Here is a 22,152-nt window from a genome sequence, read left to right as displayed (position 1 = left end):
TAGGTACCATTTACTGAAAGTTTTCCACCTTTCTAACACTTTGAAATGTTGAGTCCTTCTTCTCTCCTACATGTGATTTGAGCGTTGATGTGGAAGAGTCAACTCATGTCCAAATCTGTCAATTCTTTGACTCCTTTTCCACTGCAGCCATTCTCCTCCCTGGAAACCCCTTGACATCCTGAAGACACATTAAATGATCTTCAAAACATAAATCTGAAGGCTCATGCATACTATCCTTCAATACAAATAATCTCCTAAATTTTCATCTTGTTCAGTTATTCTAATTTCACCTCTTTGACATCATAGAGCCTTATAGAGATCTCAAACCCTTTCTATTTCCACCTTCTTTTTTTGTGTGTGGAATTTCAGCAAAATCTGTACTTTAGTTAACAATACTGTATCACCTGTTAATTACTCTCTTTTTTTTTTAGCAACATAGTATTTCTTTATATTCTCAGAACTGAAGTATTAGAAGTTTCAAGACTGATTCAATTTTTTTGAAAATCACTAAAATAATGTTTTTTAAACTTTTAGCAGTAATGACAGATGCCAGAATAAGTGGAATTAAATCAGTTTTGAGTGAATATAAATTAGAAATCTAGAATCCTATTCATACATAGTCAAACAAGTGGAACAAAATGTCATAAATTTTTTGCTAAGAAAAAATTCATAAGTTTTCTAAAATACATATATTATACATACTACATATATATGTATATGTATATACAAGAACTTTTCTACTATACTTGATAAAGGCTTGAGAAATAATAACAAATAAAAGAGACAGAGAAATTGGAAAACATAAACTAAATGAAATGGGAACACAGAATATGAAAAAGAAAAAGTAAAACAAACTAGATTAAAGTAAAAGATAATCATAGTCTAGTAGTTTTTAAACATGGCTGCTCATTAGAATCATATCTGGAATTTTAGAGAAAGAAAAAAATACCTGGGCATTTGTATTTTTCAGAAAATTCTAATGTGCATCTGGATAATGAAAAGTGATCATAGGTTTTTCTATTAAATGGTAGTTGTAGTGATATAGAATTTTATCATGTTCTGTTAACTAGTCATGACACAATGGTATTAAAAAGAATAATAGTTACATAATCACAATAGTAAAAGATGTTTATCAGTTCTCACAATCAATAGCCAGACAAAAAATAAAAGATAATTATAATTGCAAGCCATAATGGAAACATGATTAACCTAACAATATAAAATGTGTGCACGCTAAGTCACTTCAGCTGTGTCCATCTCTTTGTAACTCCATGGACTGCAGCCTGCCAGGCTCCTCAGTCCATGGGATTCTCCAGGCAAGAATACTGAGGTGAGTCACCATGCCCTCCTCCAGGAGATCTTCCTGACCCAGGGATTGAACCCACATGTCTAATGTCATCTGTGTTGGTAGGCATGTTTTTTTACCAAGAGCACCCCCTGGGAAGCTCTAACAATATAAAATAATAAACATAAAACTTGGGGGGTTAAGTAGAGTGATGTGGTACATGAAATTGCATACATGCACATGTTTTCATCTACCCAGACAGTCTGTGTCTTTTGGTTGGTGCATTTAATCCATTTACTGTTAAGGTAATTATTGATATGTATGATCCTATTACCTTTTTCTGAATTGTTTTGGGGTTTTTTTGTGTAGGTCTTTTCCTTCTTTTGTGTTTCCTGCCTAGAGAAGTTCCTTTAGTATTTCTTGTAAAGCTAGTTTGGTGCTGCAAAAATTCTCTTAACTTTTGTTTATCTATAAAGCTTTTGATTTCTCCATCAAATCTGAAGGAGAGTCTTGCTGGGTAGAGTATTCTTGGTTATAGGTTCTTCCCTTTCATCACTTTAAATATATTATGACATTCCCTTCTGGCTTGTAGAGCTTCTGTTCAGAAATTGGCTGATAACCTTATGGGAGTTCCCTTGTACATTATTTGTCATTTTTCCCTTGTTGCTTTTAATATTTAATCTTTGTCTTTAATTTTTTGTCAGTTTGATTACTATCTGTCTTGGTGTATTCCTCCTTGGGTTTGTCTTGCCTGGGATTCTCTATGCTTCCCGGACTTGGTTGACTGTTTCTTATGCTAGGGAAGTTTTTAGCTATTATCTCTTCAAATATTTTCTCAGGTCCTTTCTCTCTCTCTTCTCCTTCTGGGACCCCTATAATGCAAATGGTGGTGTGTTTAACACTGTCCAGAGGTCTCTTAGGCTGGGTTCATTTTTTTTTTTTCATTCTTATTTTTATATATACTCTGTTTTGCAGCAGTGATTTCCAACATTCTGTTTTTCAGGTCATGTATTCATTCTTCTGCCTTAGTCATTCTGCTATTGATTTTTTCTAGTGTATTGTTCATCTCTGTTTGTTTGTTCTTTAGTTCCTCTAGATCTTTGGTAAACATTTCTTGCATCTTCATTATTTTTCCAAGATCCTCAATCATCTTCACCATCCTTATTCTGAATTCTTTTCCTGGAAGGCTGCCTATCTCTACTTCATTTGGTGATCTTTCTGGGGTTTTATCTTGTCCCTTCATCTGGGACATCATCCTTTGCCTTTTCATTTTGATTAACTTTCTGTGATGTGGTTTTCATTCTGGCATGCAAGACTGTATGTAATCCATCCTGCTTATTCTGTGTCGACCCTCTGGTGGACGAGGATGGGAGGCTTGTGTAAGCTTCCTGATGGGAGGGACTAGTGGTGGGAAAAACTGGGTCTTGTTCTGGTGGGCAGGGCTCAGTAAAATTTTAATCCAATTGTCTGCTGAAGGGTGGGGTTGTGCTCCCTCCCAGTTACCTGTTTGGCCTGGGGTGACTCAGTCCTGGAATCTACAGGCTCTATGGGGGGGTTAATGGCAATCTCCAAGAGGCCTCATGCCAACTGCACTTCCCAGGACTGCTGCTGCCGTGCCCCTATCCCTGAAGTGAACCACATACCTTCACAGGAGACCCTCCAACACTAGCAGGTAGGTCTGGCTCAGTCTCCTGTGGGGTCACTGCTCCTTTCTCCTGGGTCCTGGTGCATGAAAGATTTTGTTTGTGCCCTCCAAGAATGGAGTCTCTATTTCCCCTAGTCTTGTGGAAGTCCTGTAATAAAATCCTGCTGGCCTTCAAAGCCAGATTTCCTGGGGATTCCTAGTCCCTTTGCCAGATCTCCAGGCTGGAAAGCCTGATGTGGGGCTCAGAACCTTTCCCAACAGTGAGACAATTTCTTGGTATTATTGTTCTCCAGTTTGTGGGTTGCCCACTCAGCAGGTATGGACTTTGATTTTATTGTGATTGCACTCTTCCTACCATAATATTGTGGCTTCTCCTTTGTCTTTGGATGTGGGGTATCCTTCTTTGGTGGGTTCCAGCATCCTCCTGATGATGGTTGTTCAACAGCTAGCTGTGATTTTGGTGCTCTCACAGGAGGAGATGAGTGCATGTCCTTTTACTCTGCCATCTTGAACCAATCCCTAGTATCTGTACCTTCTTACATTCATTCAGTTCCATACTCAGCTTAAGTGCCACAATTAACCATTTTTTTACTATCTTGCAAAATCCTCAAATCCCTTTCCTGGTTTCTCTTACTGTATACCCCCACTTTCCAATCTTGAGTCAGTTGAACTGTTTGCTTTCTTGGTGCCTATACCATAGGTGCTCAGCATTCCTGGAGAATATTCCCAATCCTCACATTGGTTACATGAAAAAGTAATGGTAATGATTACCAACCATGCCTAAAACATGGCCTATTGGTCTAGCCATGCTGAACAGTTTTAGTTCTCTGAATGCATACATCCCACTTTCCCTTGTCAATGAACTTAGCTATTCTCTCTACCTAATACCATTCCCTTTAGGTCTCAGCTTGGGTGTCAGTTCCTCCTAAGCCTGTGCTAATGTGCTCCCCTCTTATCCTGCGTAACTTCTGCATGTCCTCAGTCATATGTGTGCATTATATTAAAAAAATGGGACTGTAATTGTCATTTTCCTTTTAGTGTGCCCACCTGAAGTCTAAATGCTATGAAAGAAGTGACTATGTTAGTACCGGTAAGCCTCCCACGTCCAGTTCATATGTCATTGTGTAGAAAAAATAGACACTTGCTAACGGTTGAATGCATGTACAAATGAATGTTTAAATACATGACTGATACATGATTGAGTAGATGAACATTTTCACTCATATAACTTGCAGATATTCTTTTATATTTATAAAATTTAGCTTGACTCTCTAAAAATATGTATGTAAATATACAATTTAAAGAAATAAAGTTAACCTCAATTAAATACTGTTGGAGAAATGAGAAAGCCAAAGTCACATGTTAACTGGGACACGGAACAGTTAGTGGAGGAGGAAAGAAGGAGAACACTCCAAAAATACACGGCCAAAAAATGGAAAAGTTCCAAAAAGTCATTTGAATTCTAAAATGGATATTCTAAATCTTATTTGTACATTATAAATTATATGGTATAAAAATTATCTATGTATACTAAAGTTCTGAATTTCTGTGTAGCTTCTACATAACGAGTGTGTGTGTATGTGTGTTTCTTATGGCAGCATTAGTCACATTTTTTAGGAATCACATTGGAATAAAAATCAGAACACCCTGAGATAAATCCATTTGGAAATGTTGGCAAAGGTCTTACCTTTCCCAGGCTCAGAGCCACTAACCTTAGAATAAATGATGCTAATTCATCAAATAAAACCAATAAATATATGTTAAATAAACGACATAAAACATCTGAATGGTATACTATTTTGACTGAATTCCCCAGATTTGAAATAGGTCTAACAATGCCTGGCTCCACTTAATTCCTTTCAAGTGGATAGAAGATTCTACATGAATGAGATAAATAGGTACAATAAATGATACCTAAATCCTAAGTTGTTAGAAAAAATTCTAAGCAACTAGCCAGGATTTTCAGCAAAACCAACAATAACAAAAATGTGTATTTAACACAAAAGGTCACATATTTTTCTCATAGTTCTTTCTCTATATACAATTTTATTTTAAATAAATCTTTTTTTTCCATTTGGGGTACTCAGCTATAGGCAGAAAAAGAGTTTGATAAGTTCATATTTTCCTGAATTTCAATTGAATGCATTTTTTGTTATTTGAGACTTCTCTAACTGATTCACTTTGGCCAATATTAACATTTATATAGCACATAACAGTTAAATAAAGACCATTCAGAGTGTTTTCACCTATTTTTCCCCCACAAACATTATATTGCAAGATAGAAGAACATGATTTTGAAAGAACTATAAACTCTCTAAACACTTCAGTAATTATATAAGGTTGAGTTATATAAAGATGGTCAAACAGGGTAGTGTTTGTGGAAAAGCAGCTATCTTAGGAGCTGAAAATGATGATTCTTGGGTGGAAATAATTAAAGTGCTTTTATTCAGCTCTGCACTCTGCCTGCTGCAGTATTGTTCTTCGATCCCTTTTCACGGTAAATTAAATGCTTCACTGGGTTCATTTTTACATTGGGATCTCTAACCAATCTTCACTATCAAACAAGTAAAGTTGGCATAAGAAAGGTTTGGAAAAGGACCAGGTGCTCTCGTGTGATAAGCACACAAGTCACCACTCTGTTTAATATTTTTATGAATATGGAGCCTGATGAGAGAGAAACCTTTGGTTATAAAAGTAAATCCTCCCTGGCACATGGTACTTTATTACATACAAAGAGAGAGCATTATGTATCATGGTATATAATGATATCAGTCCATTTGGGTAAATTTAATTAGGATTCCAGAGAGTACTACAAGAATGAGAAGGCACTGCAGTAATCTGAAGAAGAAATTAGAATGTGATAATTACCATACTCTTTATTTTTGGTTTCCCTGGTGGCTCAGCTGGTAAACAATCTGCCTGCAATGTGGGTGAGCTGGGTTCGATCCCTGGGTTGGGAAGATCCCCTGGAGAAGGGAAAAGGTATCCCCCTCCAGTATTCTGGCCTGAAGAATTCCATGGACTGCATAGTCCATGGGGTCGCAGAGTTGGACACAACTGAGTGACTTTCACTTCACTTTACACTCTTTATTTCAACAAAATTATCATTTATACTTTATTTTCTTGAAATTTAGGACATGACAGACACCATAAAACACTCAGAGTTTCTATGATGTGTTGAGGGGAAAGCCATCAGCATTATTTAGTTTTCTATTTTAGATTAGATTCAAGATGTCATTTATCAAGAATTATATAGTAAAGATAAAGTGTTCCATTGTTCTTAGAGTCTAATTTTAATCTCAAAAATAAAAAAATTCAAAGCAAGAATAAAACTCAATTCAATTAAATCAGAGTAAATACTTTAGAAATAAGTCTTGCAATGTTTTGTGGATATTCTGAGTTTTGACACTGTGCCAATAAATTGTATTTTAAAAAACAAAGGAATCCAGTTGTATTTTTTTACATAGCATTTATCTTTAAGATTATTGGTAGCATTGCCTTCCTATTTCTTTGTGATTATATTTTCAAACCAAATCCACGTCAAGAATGTCATATATTTAAGGGATCCTTTATAATCACAATCAAGTGTACACATTTTCAACTTTGGAAATCTTTGTCTATTGGATTATATAGATCTTCCACAAAACTTTCAGCCAGAATTTATCAAATAAATCTCTTGAAACTTGAGCACATATCCAATATGAAATAGCAAGTCTCATGGGTTCATCATGAAAGACAGCTCTTTAGCCTTATACTCACTATACTTCAAATCTGAAATCCCTACCATCAATACCCTAAGTTAAAAATATGAAGTTTGAAAAATCAGATGTCTCTTTTAACCAAGCTTCTGTTTCTATTAATTTTATTTTGTTTGGATTTTGATTCAGTAACAAAATGTTGAAAATTACCTTTTTTTTTTTTTTTAATGTTCACACTAACGTACTGTGTGTACTCAAGAAATCTAGATGACGAGCAGTTGATCAAAGAATCCAAAGTCTAACGGCATCTCAAACCAGCTCCTCTGTGAATAGCACATAACTGAAAGAAATATTTCTGGAAGATCTTTGTGATATGAAGCCGTATTTGACTAAGGTAATCCTTCCCTCTATGTTGGGAGTAGACTTTTTTCCAAGTGTGACCATTATTTCAACTTCTTTCCATTTTCTTTTTTAAAAAAAATAGGGCATAGTAATACAAATGGAGACAGTGTACTTCTCTAGATTAGTAATGGCACCCTAGTGGTAAGAATGTGTTTGTAATATTCCCCACCCACACGTGTTCCTGAGTATTCATCCATCCACAGGTGTATCATCCTGTCACAAGGGGACAACTTGGTCCTTGGCTCTCATTTGATTATAGCTGATGCAGCCATAAAACACAGCTAGAAAGATTCAGCACTATCTTCCGTTACCTCCCTTTGCTCCTGCCATCTCCTACTTGTGAGCAGGAATCATTCTAGGTGTGGCAAGCTAAACCCTTCTCAGAGTATCTGGGGGTCCATGGGCCACCCAGGGAAAGTAAGCCAGCGACCAAGCTGGGCTAAGGGAAGTTCCTGATTCCTTCCAAGGATTCTGACCAGAGAACTATGTTGAAGTCAGCAAGGGTTGTTATAGAAGTGAAACAAGGAGGAAGTAAGAAATGAAGAGGACCTCCAATCTCATTCCAAACATATTTGAATAACCCTTGAATGCAGGGTATGTCTGTGGACAGATGCCAAAAGCAAGACATAGACTTATTTTTTATCTTCCTCAATGTTTTTAAAAATTATTTTTGAATTTTTTATTTGGGTATAGCTGATTAACAATGTTGTGACAGTTTCAGATGAACAGAGAAGGGACTCAGCTATACATATATATGTGTCCATTCTCCCACAGTCTACTCCCCCCCCCACCCCCGCACTGTCCAGGCTACCACATAACATTGAGCAGAGTTCCTTGTACTATACAATTGGTCCTCGCTATTTATCCATTTAAAATATAGCAGTGTGTACATGTACATCCCACCCTGCCTAACTATCCATCCCCCCATCCTTCTCCCCAGCAACCACAACTGTGTTCTCTAAGTCTGTGAGTCTCTTTCTGTTTTGTAAGTAAATTCATCTCTTGGTAGATTCCACATATAAGGGATGTCATATGATACTTCTCCTTCTCTAACAAGACATAGACTTCTTAACACAAATGTGATAAGTCCATAGTGATCGTAACTTTCTGAACGAGGAACAAATTCCTGGTTGACTCCTAAACCTGTTGGAACACTCACCTCTACCCCATGAGTTATTAATGGAGGATCTTTGAGGCCAGTTATAACAAGGAAACCGAAAATAATGAACAGAATTTTCTCTAATATTTTCCCAAAAAAGTATAGCAGTTGCTGCAGTGGTTATACAATAAGCAGCTATAGTATGTCAAAGGCTAACGAAGAACAAATTATGTGGTTTTTTTGCAGGCCAATTGTTTCCTTAAGAAACCACATCATGGCTTTCAAAAGGGGTAGCACAAGTCTGTAGACCCACTACTGTATGATATTTGACAGAGCAAGTGTCTGATGTGCTCATATATCAGAAAAAAGAGCAAAGATAAATAAAGGAATAAATCCAAAGGGGATGAAAATCTCCTTTTCTATCAAAGGTTCACAATTGTCAAGGCTTCAGTGTAGATTAAAAGCGGGACCTGGGGACCTACTAACCTTTAATGATAAAGAATGGGGCTGTAGAAACCTAGCTAAAGTAGTCTAAATTTCCCATTAGCCCTCTCTGATAGTGAAGGAACCTGTAGTTCTTGGTTAACTGGAATGGCTACAGAATGTCATCCCTAATTTACCTTCTGCCTCCCTTTCAAAGTTTAGATATTCCAGAAAATTTGCTTAAAAAGATAACAGAACATCTTTAGGCTTTGTTTCTGGCCACTCTCAAACATGGTTTCTCCTGGCTGCCTTCTGGTACTGACAAGTCACTTGTTTCATTTTTCTAAAAGACAATTATTTCCTCCAAAATATTGAATATATTTGTAAATGGTAAGTACTGTTTTGTTTATACTTGAATCTTAGATCTTTTATCATAGAGACAATTCTGAACCCCAAGTCCTTTGGCACTTGGAGGCTATTGCATTTAGCAACAAATTCAAATTTAATTAAGTAAGCTTAGCTTTAACCTGAGATTTTTAATTATACACATTGCCCAACTACACAGAGACATATTAAATATACCACATTGTTTTCTTTTAAGGGCACATGATATAACACCAGCTTCAAGAGAGAAGTCATATTTAGCCAGCAAAATTTTTTAAACCAAAGTTAATTGAATACATCACAGGCTTAAATTAGTTCATTTTAATTTTAATTATAGCTATAATCCCTTCTTCCTCAAAGGTAGAGAAATCAAGCTAATGATTCTAAGATAAACCTGCTGTGCAGAAAAGAATTTACATTAGGCCAGCAACTGTTATCATTAGAAAAGCCTGTTGGAAAGATTGGCCCTTTGCTGGCATCTGGGAACTTGGATTTCAGGAGGGTTCCCACCATCCCTAACTGGTAATATGGCTCATTGCCTAAACTGGTTGCATAAAAAACATGGTTTATGCTGAACAACTGCTTTCCTTCTAGGAATCTGGAATTTAGGCACATACTACGAAGAGGGTGCCTCAGTGACCAACCCCCAATAAAAACTCTGGGTACTGAGTCTATCTTTTATTTTTTTGTTTTTAAACATTTTTTTTTGTGTGTGTAGTAAGAACATTTAACATGAGATCTCCCCTCCTGACAGAATTTTAAGTGCACAATATGGTGTTGTCAACTGCAGCCCCAATGTAGTACGGCAGATCTTGGGAGCTTATTCATCTCGTAAGTGAAACTACTATACCCGTTGAATAGCAATTCCTCATTTCCCCTTCCCCCAGTCCCTGGCAACCTCCGTGGTACTCTATTTCTGTGAGTTTGACTCCTAGACATCTCATATAAGCACTGAGCCTTTAATAAGCTTCGCTGATAGAAGGCTTCTCTGGTGAACACATGTCACATGTGTTGTCACAACTCATTACTAGAGGAATTAAATACATCCTTCTGAATCCACTGGGAGATGGAACTCCTGAAAACTTGTTTCTGCTTTCCTCCAGATGTTGCCCCACGTGCCTTGCTCTTTGCTGATTTTTCTTTGTACTCTTTTGCTCTAATAAATCCCAGGCATGAATACAACTATTTACTGAATTCTTGGAGCTCTACTAGCAAATTACTGAACACAGGACTGGACTTAGTGATCTCTGACACACCTGGCAGGTAAATCCTACCCTCTACATGAGTGAAGCAGTGCTGATGCCAAACAGGGGAAATTGGATTTCTGAGACAGTATTTTTCAAAGAATGCTCAGATCAAGCTGCCATATAAAATTCTGACCTGCTTTAATGTGTCTGATGGATAGGTGTACAGTCTTTATACACACAGTTCATCCAGAAAAAAAAATCACATATGTATTTCCTTCTTCTTGCTTCAAGTTAAGAATGCATTGTCTTATTTATCTAGGAGTGATTTCCTCATACTTTTTAATGATATAGGTGCTTTGAACTGGTCTGTAACAATTCAAACAGCTAAATTCAATATCTTAGATGATAGTTACTGCCAACATTTTTTCTGACCACCGCTTTTCCAACAACTTTTAGGAAAACCCAAAAGGTTCCTTCTCTAGATATGCCTTGAACTTGGCAGACAATGAGGAAGAATCACATTTGCACCCCAGCAAATTGCTCTGTTCCTGTAATCCTTATAAATGTTCAAACATCTATTCAAGTGTGGACCACTAGTTTCCTCCTCCTCTCAAAATGCAGCTGGCCAAAAAAATTAAATAATGGATGTGCCCACAATTCTCACTTTTTTGGACAATATTTTACCTAGTAATAGCTATTAAAGAGTAAAAACCCCACTGTAAATAGCAGAAAAAGAATAAAAATACAAATACCTAGTAAAGTAAGAAATGCAAATGCTACATTAGTAATTGGAGGCCTTCTTCTATACATCTTAATGCAGAATAAAACTCCTTATGCTGGGAACTGAAACAGTATTCTGGTAAGCAAGACCTGAAAATGTCAAAGGCCAAATTACTAGACTCATGACCATAGTTGTGTATTTCCTTTGATTCTAATTATAGTACACTCTATTCTTGATTCCAAATTCATTTTGCATCAATGAACATTACCTACTGTTCTCAGATATGTATGCCTACGTGTTAATTTGTCCATTAGTTCTCATTTGTTAAGAAATTTTTCTATTTAATCACCTGTGACCAGTATTAATTTCCAAGCCCAAGTCCCTTTCCCCAGTTACTCATTTGCATTCATCAATACTTTTTCAAATACTCCTTGTAAAATAATTTGACTAAAGTGTCTCCTCTTGTAGAGACTGCAATATTACCTGAGAAAAATTACCAGATTTTCTCTTGACTCTAACAACCCCATTTCCCTTTGACTCAAATCAAGCAATGAGCCACAAAACACAAGAGATCCCAGATAACAATCATCGTTTAAAATAGAAAATAGGGCAATGTCACCCAAGGTCACTCACCCACTGGAGTCGGCAGAAGTGATAGCAATCAGGGGTAGAATCTTCAAGGGGAGGCTGGTTGGCCTTTGAAGGTTCTCTGATTCACTCTTCAAGTCTGCTTGTTCCAACTGTCTGAAGGCGAGAGGGGGGAGCTGGATGTTGCGGCAAGAAAGTCTCCTTACGAGATAGGGTTCCATTCCTTTCAAAGGGTCTTCCTCTTCATGACTGGAGTGCAGTGTTTCCTCAGAGGCCTAAGGCAAAAGTTCCAGAAAGTCCAGTGATCCACAAAGGTCCCAGGATGTATCATTACACTTTTGGAGAAAGAAACTGAGGGAAATTATACATGAAAAATGCTAACTAGAAAGCAATGAGATTAACAGAATACTATTTGGTGAAAGGCAGTTGTTATAGTTAACCAACATTTCCAATAATAGAATTTATGAGCTTTGGGCATGAATTCTATGAAATCAAGGGTAAATCAAATCATTTTCTACCAATATGAAGTGAACCGCCCACCACACCCTCTTTGGTCTTTAGGAAGCCAAGGTAGTGTTTCAGGGGAGAGCTTTGGTGAGTGACTACATACTTTGGGCAGGGGGCTTTGCAGGATCTCTCCCTTGGACTGGCTGGTGTGTTGGGGAGCAGAATTTGGCTCCCTTGAGTGTTTCTATTTGGCCTATGTTGTTTGAAGCTGGCTATTTCCTGAAACATGGAAAGAAAGGGCTCTGGAAACCAAGCAGGAATTGCCCTTTGCTAAGACATGTTTCCATTGGTAAGAGTGACTCCCTGTCAGAAGCTGGAAGAGGATGAAGACCCACCCATTCCCCCAACACCTCCAAAAATGGAAGTAATATTTACTCACAATTATTAAATGAGCTGATGCATGTAACGTGCATAGCTCATTATGTGCAATGTGATAAGCAATCATCAATGGCAATTTCCTTTCCTTCTCAGTTGTACAGTTGAAGAAACTAGCCCAGAGAGGCAAAATACTTTCTGCAGAATTACCCTGTTGGTTATGTTAAAAGTACATTTACTTTGGAGAGTTCAGACCTGGCTTAGAATCTCAGTTGCACTTCTCACTACTATTGGATTTGCCGAAAGGTTCATTTGGGTTTTTCCATAACATCTTACAGAAAAAGTCAAATGAACCTTTAGGCCAACCCAACACTATCTTTGGGCAAATAACTTAAGCTCACTTAGATTGGTTCTCCATTTGAACACTGAGGATGATAATAATATTTACTTCTGAGGATCACTGACTGCAGCAGAGATAGAAAGGATATGATGCACTAATATATGGCCTAGAGTTTACCCCAACAAATTAGCAGTTGTCATTATTATAATCCAGGCTAACTCCCTTTATCTTTTCATAGCACTATGCTGCCTTTGATTCGTCATTCACCCATACTGTTTTCCAAACAGAAAATTTGTCTTGTTCTGATATATATCCTGAAAAATGTGAAAGGACATGCAATGGTGGATTCTATTCAGCCATGGGTTTTACTGTTTAATTTCACAGATAAATACAATGAGAAAAGAAGTCACCTGGAAGGTAATGAAGACGTCAAAGAGAAACATAAAGTTCATTTATTTCAAATCCTAGATATGAAGATCTAGATTCTGAGAATTAGTGCTTTGAGGAATCTACTCACTTTGTAAAAAAGCAACAATAATAATGGCCTTAAAAGCAGGAAGTCCTGCCACTTGAGACAGCATGCATGGATCTTGAGGGCATTATGCTAAGTGAAGTAAGTCAGACAGAGAAAAATAAGCCTTTTATGACCTCACTCACACAGGTAACTTAAAAAATCCCTGAACTCATCAGATCAGATTTGTGGTTATCAGAAATGAGGGTGGGGTAGGGGAGATTGAATGAAAGTGGTCAAAAGGTATAAGCTTCCAGTTATAAAATAAATGTATCATACTTGGGATGTAATATATAGTGTGATGACTATGGTTAACATCATTGGATGATATATATGAGAGTTATTTCCAAAGAATTTTTTTTATGTGGACCATTTTTTAAAGTTTTAATTGAACTTGTTACAATATTGTTTCTGATTTTTATGTTTTGGGTTTTGGCCGTGAGGCATGTGGGATCTACTCTCTCTGACCAGGGATTGAACCCACACTCTCCACTTTGGAAGGTGAATCATTGAGCCACCAGGGAAATCCTGTATGTGAGTTATTAAGAAAGTAAATCCTAGGAGTTCTCATCACATGGAAAAGAGCATTTTTTTTTTCTTTTTCTTTTTGTATCTATATGAGATGATGAATGTTGAATAAAATTGTGCACATCATTTTATGATAGTTTTAAGTCAAATCATTATGATGTACACCTTAAATTTATACATTGTTGTATGTCAATTATATCACAATAAAATTGGAAAACAGTTTTAATACTAATTCGTGATATTTAGAGTCCTTATCAAGTGCTTGGTTTACATAGTGAGTGCTGTGTTTTGTATCTATCTCACATATCTATATATCTCATGTACTATCTCATTTAATTATCACTGAACTCCTATGGGTTAGGTTCTGTTACTTTTCCATTACACATATAAAAAAACAGAGATGTGTAACATAAGATGCCATGGTCTCACAGCCACATGGTTAGTTGGGTAGTCAATGGTCCAGTTTCCCTGGGACTTACTGCTTTAAGGATTGTAAGTCCCATGTTCAGGGAAAGCCAGTCCCAAGAAAACTAGGATGACAGATTACCCTACAAGTCAATATCCAAACCCAAATTTATTTTAGTTAAATTTGAAACTAATAAAAACTACTCTGTACTACCTCTAAAAAGTATGGTCCCTGGCAAGGACACACTTATAGAAAGGAATAGAACATATGCTCAGTTCAGTTCAGTTGCTCAGTCGTGTCCAACTCTTTGCAACTCCATGGACTGCAGCACAACAGGCTTCACTGTCCATCACCAACTTCCAGAGCTTGCTCAAACTCATGTTCATCAAGTCGGTGATGCCATCCAACCATCTCATCCTCTGTCGTCCCCTTCTCCTCCTGCCTTTAATCTTCCCCAGCATCAGGGGCTTTTCCAATAGGTCAGTTCTTCCCATCAGGCGGCCAAAGTATAGGAGTTTCAGTTTCAGCATCAGTCCTTCCAATGGATGTTCAGGACTGATTTTCTTTAGGATTGACTGGTTTGATCGCCTTACAGTCCAAGGGTCTCTTGAGAGTCTTCTCCAACTCCACCATTTAAAAACATCAATTATTTGGTGTCAAGCTTTCTTTATAGTACAACTCTCACATCCATACATGACTACTGGAAAAACCACAGCTTTGACTAGACAGACATTTGCTGGCAAAGTAATATCTCTGTTTTTTAACATGCTATCTAGGTTTGTCATAACTTTTGTTCCAAGGAGCAAGCATCTTTTAATTCCAAGGCCACAGTCAACATCTGCAGTGGTTTTGGAGCCCCCTCCAAAATAAAGTCTCTCAGTTTCCATTGTTTCTCCATCTATTTGCCATGAAGTGATGGGACCGGATGCCATGATCTTCGTTTTCTGAATGTTGAGTTTTAAGCCAACTGTTTCACTCTCCACTTTCATCAAGAGACCCTTTAGTTCTTCTTCACTTTCTGCCATAAGGGTGGTGTCATCTGCATATCTGAGGGTATTGATATTTCTCCCAGCATCTTGATTCCAGCTTGTGCTTCCTCCAGCCCAACATTTCACATGATGTACTCTGCATATAAGTTAAATAAGCAAGGTGACAACATACAGCCTTGACATACTCCTTTCCTGATTTGGAACCAGTCTGTTGTTCCATGTCTAGTTCCAACTGTTGCTTCCTGACCTGCAAACAGATTTCTCAGGAGGTAGTTAAGGTGGTCTGGTATTCCCATCTTTTTCAGAATTTTCCACAGTTTGTGGTGATCCACACAGTCAAAGTCTTTGGCATAGTCAATAAACCAGAAATAGAGGGTTTTTTTAAAAATTCTCTCGCTTTATCTATGATCTGATGGATGTTGGCAATTTGATCTCTGGTTCCTCTGCCTTTTCTAAAACCAGCTTGAACATCTAGAAGTTCACGGTTCACATATTGTTGAAGCCTGGCTTGGAGAATATTAAGCATTACTTTACTAGCGTGTGAGATGAGTGCAATTGTACGATAGTTTGAGCATTCTTTGGGATTGCCTTTCTTTGGGATTGGAATGAAAACTGACCTTTTCCAGTCCTGTGGCCACTGCTGAGTTTTCCAAACTTGCTGGCATATTGAGTGCAGCACTTTCACAGCATCATCTTTCAGGATTTGAAGTAGCTCAACTGGAATTCCATCACCTCCACTAGCTTTGTTCGTAGTGATGCTTTCTAAGGCCCACTTGACTTCACATTCCAGGATGTCTGGCTCTGGGTGAGTGATCACACCATCATGATTATCTGGGTCATGAAGATCTTTTTTGTACAGTTCTTCTGTGTATTCTTGCCACCCCTTCTCAATATCTTCTGCTTCTGTTAGGTCCATACCATTTTTGTCCTTTATTGTGCCCATCTTTGCATGAAATGTTCCCTTGGTTTCTCTAATTTTCTTGAAGAGATCTCTAGTCTTTCCCATTCTGTTGTTTTCCTCTATTTCCTTGCATTGATCACTGAGGAAGGCTTTCTTATCTCTCCTGGCTATTCTTTGGAACTCTGCATTCAGTGGGTATATCTTTCCTTTTCTCCTTTGCTTTTCGTTTCTCTTCTTTTCACAGCTATTTGTAAGGCCTCCTCAGACAGCCATTTTGCTTTTTTGCATTTCTTTTTCTTGGGGATGATCTTGATCCCTGTCTCCTGTATGTCATGAACCTCCATCCACAGTTCATCAGGCACTCTGTCTATCAGATTTAGTCCCTTAAATCTATTTCTCACTTCCACTGTATAATCGTGAGGGATTTGATTTAGGTCATACCTGAACGGTCTAGTGGTTTTCCCTACTTTCTTCAATTTAAGTCTGAAATTTGGTAATAAGGAGTTCATGATCTGAGGCACAGTCAGCTCCCAGTCTTCTTTCTGCTGACTGTATAGAGCTTCTCCACCTATGGCTACAAAGAATATAATCAATCTGATTTCAGTGTTGACCATCTGGTGATGTCCATGTGTAGAGTCTTCTCTTGTGTTGCTGGAAGAGGTGGTTTACTATGACCCACTCTGCATTCTCTTGGCAAAACTCTATTAGCCTTTGCCCTGTTTCATTCTGTACTCCAAGGCCAAATTTGCCTGTTACTCCAGGTATCTTTTGGTTTCCTACTTTTGCACTCCAGTCCCCTATAATGAAAAGGGCATCTTTTTTGGGTGTTAGTTCTAGAAAATCTTGTTGGTTTTCATAGAACTGTTCAACTTCAGCTTCTTTAGCATTACTGGTCTGGGCATAGAATTGGATTACTCTCTATGGGCCATGCTCAGTGAAAGTTTAATCCAATTTTCTGTTGATGGGTGGGGCTGTGTTCCCGCCCTGTTGTCTAACCTAAGGCCAACTGTGGAGGTGGTAATGCAGATAATGGGGACCTCCTTCAGAGGGTCCCGTGCACCCACTGCCACACTCAGTGCCCCTGACCCTGCAGCAGGCCACCACTGACTCACGCCTCTGCTGGAGACTCCTGGACACTCACAGGCTAGTCTGGGTCAGTCTCTTGTGGAGTCTGCTCCTTTCTCCTGGGTCCTGGTGTGCACAAGGTTTTGTTTGTGCCCTCCAAGTGACAAAGAGTCTGTTTCCCCGGTCCTGTGTAAGTTCTGTAATCAAATCCCACTGGTCTCCAAAGTCAAATTCCCTGGGGGTTGTCAGTCTCTTTGCCAGATCCCAAGGCTGGGAAATCTGTTATAGCTCCTAGAACTTTCTTAACAGTGTGAGAATTTATTTGGTATAATTGTTCTGCAGTTTGTGGGTTGTCTGCTTGGCAGCTCTATGGTGGGGTTAATGGCAACCTCCTCCAACAGGACTTATGCCACATGCTGTGTGATCCAGGTCTGTTGCACCCAGAGCCCCTGCCCCTGGGGCAGGCCACTGCTGACCTGTACCTCCGCAGGAGACGTTCAAACACTAAAGGCAGGTCTGCCTCAGTCTCTGTGGGGTTTTGGGTCCTAGTGCACACAAGGTCTTGTTTGAGCCCTCCAAGTGTCTCTGGTGGGTATTCTACCATAATTTAATATGCCTCACATTTTCTTTAAAAAAAAACGAACAGAACTGAGATCAAGACAGCCCTATTTAAACACTGAAAATTAGTGAGAATCCTTGTTGACTAAGTCAGGAGACAGACATTGCAGGCCTGACTCTGTCACTAATTACTTAGGTGGTGTTAAATCATTTAACCTTTTGAGCTTTAGCTTCCTTAGACATACAATCAAGAGGCTGTACAAAATGAACCTTATGGCTCCTTTCAGTTCTGAAATACACTGATTTTATAACAGCCAGTGGAAAGAAATCAATGTTCAGTGAGATGGAAAATATATAAAATAAAGAGAAAACACAAGTGCACATGCATCATTCTTAGTTTTTGGTTGAGAAAGTGAGCCTCTGGGTGCTTATGAAGTTCTTTGTGTTTGTCTAAGGACAGAACTGAACACTGCAGCCACGCTCTGGGACTGATAACAGGTCATAGTGTGCCTCACATATTTCTCAAGAGAAGTTATTGACTTAAGTATGTAGATACCCTTCTTTGGGATAAACATGGAAAAGAAGAACAAAAGATGAGTCGAGCAGAGCTAAATGCTGTATGTAGCTGGCCAAAGTTACTATTATAAAGATAGCATCACAGCTGTAGGAATGTTTTCTATAATCCAAGTTGTGTGATAAAAGACTTAAGATTTTTTTTTTTTTTAAGACTTAAGATTTATGACATTATCTACTACATAAAACCACCTCAAGAGGAAACTACTTTTGAGACAATAACCCCTGTTAAAAAGAAAGTGTAGCATTTTTATCTTGATAATAAAAATGATAAAGCTGTAGCTGTCTATATGCTAACATTTCTTTTAAAACCAGCATAACAAGTAGCTTTTAAAAATTTCCAGATCAGTGTGTATCAGTGATATTTAAAAAAATAAATAGAACTTTACCTGGTAGAAAGCAGGAGGTTAAATGGCCTTATTTTGGAAAGAAATATGAACATGATCACCAGGACAATATATATTTTATGTTATGACTGATGCTGAAGCTGAAGCTCCAATACTTTAGCCACCTGATGCAAAGAGCTGATACACTGGAAAAGATCCTGATGCTGGCAAAGATTCATGGCTCAAGGAAAAGGAGGCAGCAGAGGGTTATATAGTTGGATGATGACACCGACTCAATGGATGTGAATTTGAGCAAACTCCAGGAGATAGTGAAGGATGGGGAACCTGGTATGCTGCATTTCATGGGGTCACAGAGTCGGACACAACTTAGGGACTGAACAGCAAAAATTGTAGGAAAATGACATTTTTTGCAAGAGGTTGAGGGAAAAGATAGCATTTACAACATTTCTAAGTCATCATTTCTCAAAAAGTGATGCTTAAGTTTCCTGCATGAGAATCACAGAAGGTACTTCCTAAAAGTCAGACTCCAAGGACCTCTTCCAGACCAGCCTAATCAGAATCTCCATGATTAGGGCCTGGGAGTCTAAGTCTCCTCTATGGTTCTTAGTACTGTTAGTCGCTCAGTCATGTCCAACTCTTTGCAATCTCGCAGGCTATAGCCCACCAGGCTCCTCTGTCTATGGGATTCTCTAGGCAAGAATACTGGAGTGGATAGCCATTCCCTTCTCCAGAGGATCTTTCCAACCCAGGAATCAAACCCAGTTTCCTGCATTGCAAGCAGATTCTTTTATTGTCTGAGCTACAGGGAAGATCCAGTAACTATGGTTCATGTGTACACTTAAATATGGGAACTAATGGTTTTGACATTTTAGACATTGTCCAATAAGATTGCTTGGCAGATATTCAATAACAAAGATGTTCACTGAAGCTTATTTATGATAAAGAATAACTAGGTATAATCTAATTGTCCTACTGAGGGATTGACTTAATAAAATTTGATACATCATATTTTTAAATACTATGAGACTGCTAAAATAATACAGAAGAATATATGATTACGTTCATGATAAAATGACGAGTGGGAAAAACAAACAATGTGATCTCATTTTTGTAAAACAAACACTAACACATATTATACTAATGAAAAATTTTTAGATATATCCAAGTTTTTAAAAATGGCTTTCTCTGGGCGATGGTATTGGTGGTTATTTTCATACTTTGCTCATTGAAAGTGAAAGAAAGTGAAAGTGAAATGGCTCCGTTGTGTCCGACTCTTTGTGACCCCATGGATTTTAGCCTATGAGGCTCCTTCGTCCATCGGAATTTCCAGGCAAGAGTACTGGAGTGGGTAGCCATTTCCTTCTTCAGGGGATCTTCCCAACCCAGGGATGGAACCCGGGTCTCCCGCATTGCAGGCAGACACTTTACCGTCTAAGCCTCCAGGGAAGACCACTTTGCACATTACTAGTTTCTATATTCCCTAGAAAAATGTACTATTTTGAGTTGAAAAGTATAATAACAAAAAGGGAACTACGTTGAATTTTCTATTGATGGGACTCAAAATATCTCTTATTCAGCTTAAAGATATACAATATCAAAAAAAAAAAAAAAGGATATACAATATCAAAAGAAAAAATATATTTGAATGAGTTTAATGCAAATTTGTTAATTTGTAATAAAATGAAATTTTCTTTGGTAACTAACCAATTTATTTGGAATAGTTGACAGAAAAATAACTTTAAAGTAATTCTTTTCACTGTCAGGACAAGTACCTTTCTGAAAGACATATCTAAAGAAAGTAATTCCTCAATGATTAAGAGTTACAATGAACAAGTGCTAAAATTGTTGCTGTTATTGAAATCATTATTATTGTTTTCTTCAGTTTCTATGAAGGATATTTAATTAATTTCTTTGTTCTCTTTTTCTCTCTCAAAATAGATTGCAAACCACTTAACAGGACTTTTAGTTCAGGGACATACATATAACTGGTGATGAATAAATTGCTGTGTTTTCCAATAATCTTAGTTTTTTTATGTTTGTTTCATTTATGTATATTTTATGTACGTATTAAATTTTCTATAAAGAAAATGTTTTAAAATGTGTATATATTCATTGGTGTTGAACGAGAGGACATTTCTCTCTGGGCACTAGCTAGCACATTTCTAGACTCTCTTGCAGGTAGCTGTAAGTCCATCACTGATGTTATCTCATATGCAAAGGATTAGACGCCAAGGAAATGTGCCATTTTCATACCTGGCCCCTAAAAACTGTGAGTACAGGCTGTCATTGCTCTTCTCCTCTGGAACTCCTTATTGTAAACTGAAGATGGTGAAGAAAAAAGGTAGGAGAAATCATGGTTTCTAGGTCACTGTTCAGAGGTGAGCTACTTGCCAATCAAGAACACTTAATTTGGGCTACATGAGCCACAGATAATTTTCCACCGTGGAAAGCCACTAAAATTTGGGTTCTCCTTGCTAGTGCTATATTCTATATATATAATCACATCTCTACTCTTTGAGTTAAGTTATCTTAATCATGACCTTATTCTCTTCTGGGTAATCCCTTAATTAAGCATTTATTGAGTATCTACTACCTCGCAAACGTGTGTGGGGTGCTAGAAATACAGATGAATTAGACACTTCCTTTTCCTCAAGTACTCATTATTCATGTGGGGAGGAAGATAAATAGATCATCACCAATGTGTGGTAAGAACTGTAACCAGGGACTTAGGGCTCTTTAGGAGTCTATGGGAAGGGTGAATACTTTTTGTGAGGGAAAGAAAGTGCTAGCCAGAAGTGATATCAACCAAAAGAGAAAACTTCATAAATTGGGCATTTCATTGTGGGTCCTGTCTACTTCTCCAATTGGTTCTGTTTGACCTCATTGCCGGATCCTCTATTAAGTGTCTCCTGAATCTAGACACTGTCCAAGATGCTATCCTCAACCATTTCAGTCCTCACCCTACATACTGCTGGTTTGAAGTCTCAGGAGCTTCCCAGGTAAAATGTGAAACTGGCCCCTGTACACGAGGGAAAGAAGAGGCCAAAGAAAGAGGCACACCACTCCAGATCCGTAGGTGACAGATTTAATAAGGAAGGGAGCTCACTTCGGCCACAAGGCAAGTAGATCTTAGCACCTGCTGCCGGAATCATAAAAGTTTATAGAGACGCCGTAACTGAGTTCAGTTATGCATATTGTCCAGATGATCTCAATAACACATTGCTCTCTCAAGTCTGCATCCGTGAAAATGGATCCTATTAGTGGAATGGTGGGCAGAATATTTCACTGACTGGGAACAGGCTGGTGGTGGCGGTTTAGTCACTATGTCGTGTCCGACTCTTGCAACCCCATGGACTATAGCCCGCTAGGCTCCTCTGTCCATGAGATTCTCCAGGCAAGAATACTGGAGAGGGTTGCCATTTCCTTCTCCAGGGGACAGGGTAAGGAGTTCCCAATTGCCTGGATCCAGCTCATGTGGGCCTGCTGGTAATCATGTTCTCTCAATGACCTCTTCCAACACACGCATATTGAAAACACTGTCCAAAACAATGAATACAAATAAATTTTGCCTTTTATTTTGGAACCCAAGTCAGTCTGCAAGTTGTAGTGAAATGATCCACTTATGTGTCATTCCCTTTGTTAGCTTGGATATGTCTGGAAGGACAGGAACATACCATAAC

At 38.1% G+C, this 22,152-nt stretch overlaps 1 protein-coding gene and 1 long non-coding RNA gene across 3 annotated transcripts in view; one reads left to right on the top strand and one right to left on the bottom strand.

Moving 5' to 3' along the window:
* The window catches only part of PDE4D (phosphodiesterase 4D), a 1,564,543-nt gene that overhangs the window by 1,052,196 nt on the left and 490,195 nt on the right, over positions 1 to 22,152 (bottom strand). For both annotated transcript variants that reach the window (XM_043488571.1, XM_043488573.1), the window contains one exon: positions 11,478 to 11,707. In XM_043488571.1, the coding sequence (XP_043344506.1) occupies positions 11,478 to 11,707 (230 nt within the window). The remainder of the gene's footprint in view (positions 1 to 11,477; positions 11,708 to 22,152) is intronic.
* Positions 1,904 to 14,146, top strand: LOC122454252. The gene is made up of 3 exons (XR_006273353.1): positions 1,904 to 2,071; positions 7,859 to 7,866; positions 14,131 to 14,146. It is a non-coding gene; the product is annotated as an uncharacterized LOC122454252 (long non-coding RNA).

The sequence above is a fragment of the Cervus canadensis genome, chromosome 16 (genome assembly GCF_019320065.1).
Source record: "Cervus canadensis isolate Bull #8, Minnesota chromosome 16, ASM1932006v1, whole genome shotgun sequence".
In the NCBI taxonomy this organism is placed as follows: domain Eukaryota; kingdom Metazoa; phylum Chordata; class Mammalia; order Artiodactyla; family Cervidae; genus Cervus; species Cervus canadensis.
This window is presented reverse-complemented; position numbering and strand designations above follow the sequence as displayed.